General features: G+C 33.9%; 1 protein-coding gene across 1 annotated transcript in view; it reads left to right on the forward strand.

Moving 5' to 3' along the window:
• Positions 1-1,524, forward strand: part of hectd2 (HECT domain containing 2) — a 50,601-nt gene that overhangs the window by 21,178 nt on the left and 27,899 nt on the right. Inside the window, exon 9 of the mRNA XM_034898466.1 lies at positions 289-426. Within this exon, the coding sequence (XP_034754357.1) occupies positions 289-426 (138 nt within the window). The remainder of the gene's footprint in view (positions 1-288; positions 427-1,524) is intronic.

Below are 1,524 nucleotides of genomic sequence, written 5' to 3' on the forward strand. Positions count from 1 at the left end.
ATATATATATATATATATATATATATATATATATATATATTGGCCAATAAATCGTAATATCAAATTTTAAATAACCAAATATTTGTATTGTATCGACCTTAAAAATCCTTTATCGGTCGGGAGAGAAAGATAGAAAGAGAGAGAGAAAGAGAGAGACACACACACGCACACAGAGAGAGACACACACACAGATACACAGTACCGTTGGGGGACTTCCCTACTGCCACCTCCACTAGTTTTACAGACGGACACACAGATTATTTAATCACACTTGACTTTCTTTCTTCTTTTCCTGTCCTCAGATGCAGCCAACAGTGTTTCCTCCACTCCCATCATGCCTTTCACCGACTTCTACAACATCACTCTGGAGCACATAGACTTCATGGAGGAGTACCGGACCTGGCAGAACTACGGCAACTCCACTAGGTCAGATATCTGTCCTTCTTTTTGCCTATCCAGTTTCACTATCAAGCTGACTGACTTTCCATCTGCTGTCGATCGACAGAAAAAGAATCAGAAACGGAATCCGTTTTCAGCCAGACAGTTTGATCGTGTCAAAAACATTGAAAGCGATACTCAAAGCTAAATGACAATTGGGGAAAAAGTTACAAAAATGTCAAGTAAGAGACAAATTGACACAACAAAATGAGAAAAATGTCAAACAGGTGTGACAAAAACTGTAAAAAGAATAAAAAAAACACAACAAAAATGTCAAGTCAACAAGCAAATGTTGGAAAAGGCGATAATAATGTCAAAAAAGGCAAAAAACAAAACAAAAAAGTGACAAAAATGTTTTAAAAAAAGGTGATACAAACCTGGGAAAAGTCAAAATTAAAGTCAATGTCAAAAAAGGCAAAAAAACAAAACAAAAAAGTGACAAAAATGTTTTAAAAAAGGTGACACAAACCTGGGCAAAGTCAAAATTAAAGACCATAATGTCAAAAAAGGCAAAGAACAAAAAAAAATGTTTAAAAAAAGGTGACACAAACCTGGGAAAAGTCCAAATTAGCGACAATTATGTTGGAAAAGGCAAAAAAGAAAACAAAAAAGTGACAAAAATGTTTAAAAAAAGGTGACACAAACCTGGGAAAAGTCCAAATTAGTGAAAATTATGTTGGAAAAGGCAAAAAAGAAAACAAAAAAGTGACAAAAATGTTTAAAAAAAGGTGACACAAACCGACCATGCAACTGTTTGATGTGCTTTACCCCCTATGTTATCCTTGGGTCAAACTGACCTGTTTCAAAGTGTTTTATATCAAAAATATAGATTTCTTTTAACCAAATTAATGGATGATTCATATATAAATAAATTTGAAACAGTGATAAAAACATTGGAAAAGCACGTCGTTTTCAACACTTTTGTTGCTTTCACCGATATTTTTTCTCTCCACTATTTTTTTGATGTTCTTGACGCTTTTTCCAACATTTCTGAAGCTTTTTCTGACATACAGTGGGTACTGAAAGTATTCAGACCCCTTTAAATTTTTCACTCTTTGTTTCATTGCAGCCTTTTTCCAAAAATCA

This window comes from Etheostoma cragini, chromosome 17, assembly GCF_013103735.1.
Source record: "Etheostoma cragini isolate CJK2018 chromosome 17, CSU_Ecrag_1.0, whole genome shotgun sequence".
NCBI classification, from domain to species: domain Eukaryota; kingdom Metazoa; phylum Chordata; class Actinopteri; order Perciformes; family Percidae; genus Etheostoma; species Etheostoma cragini.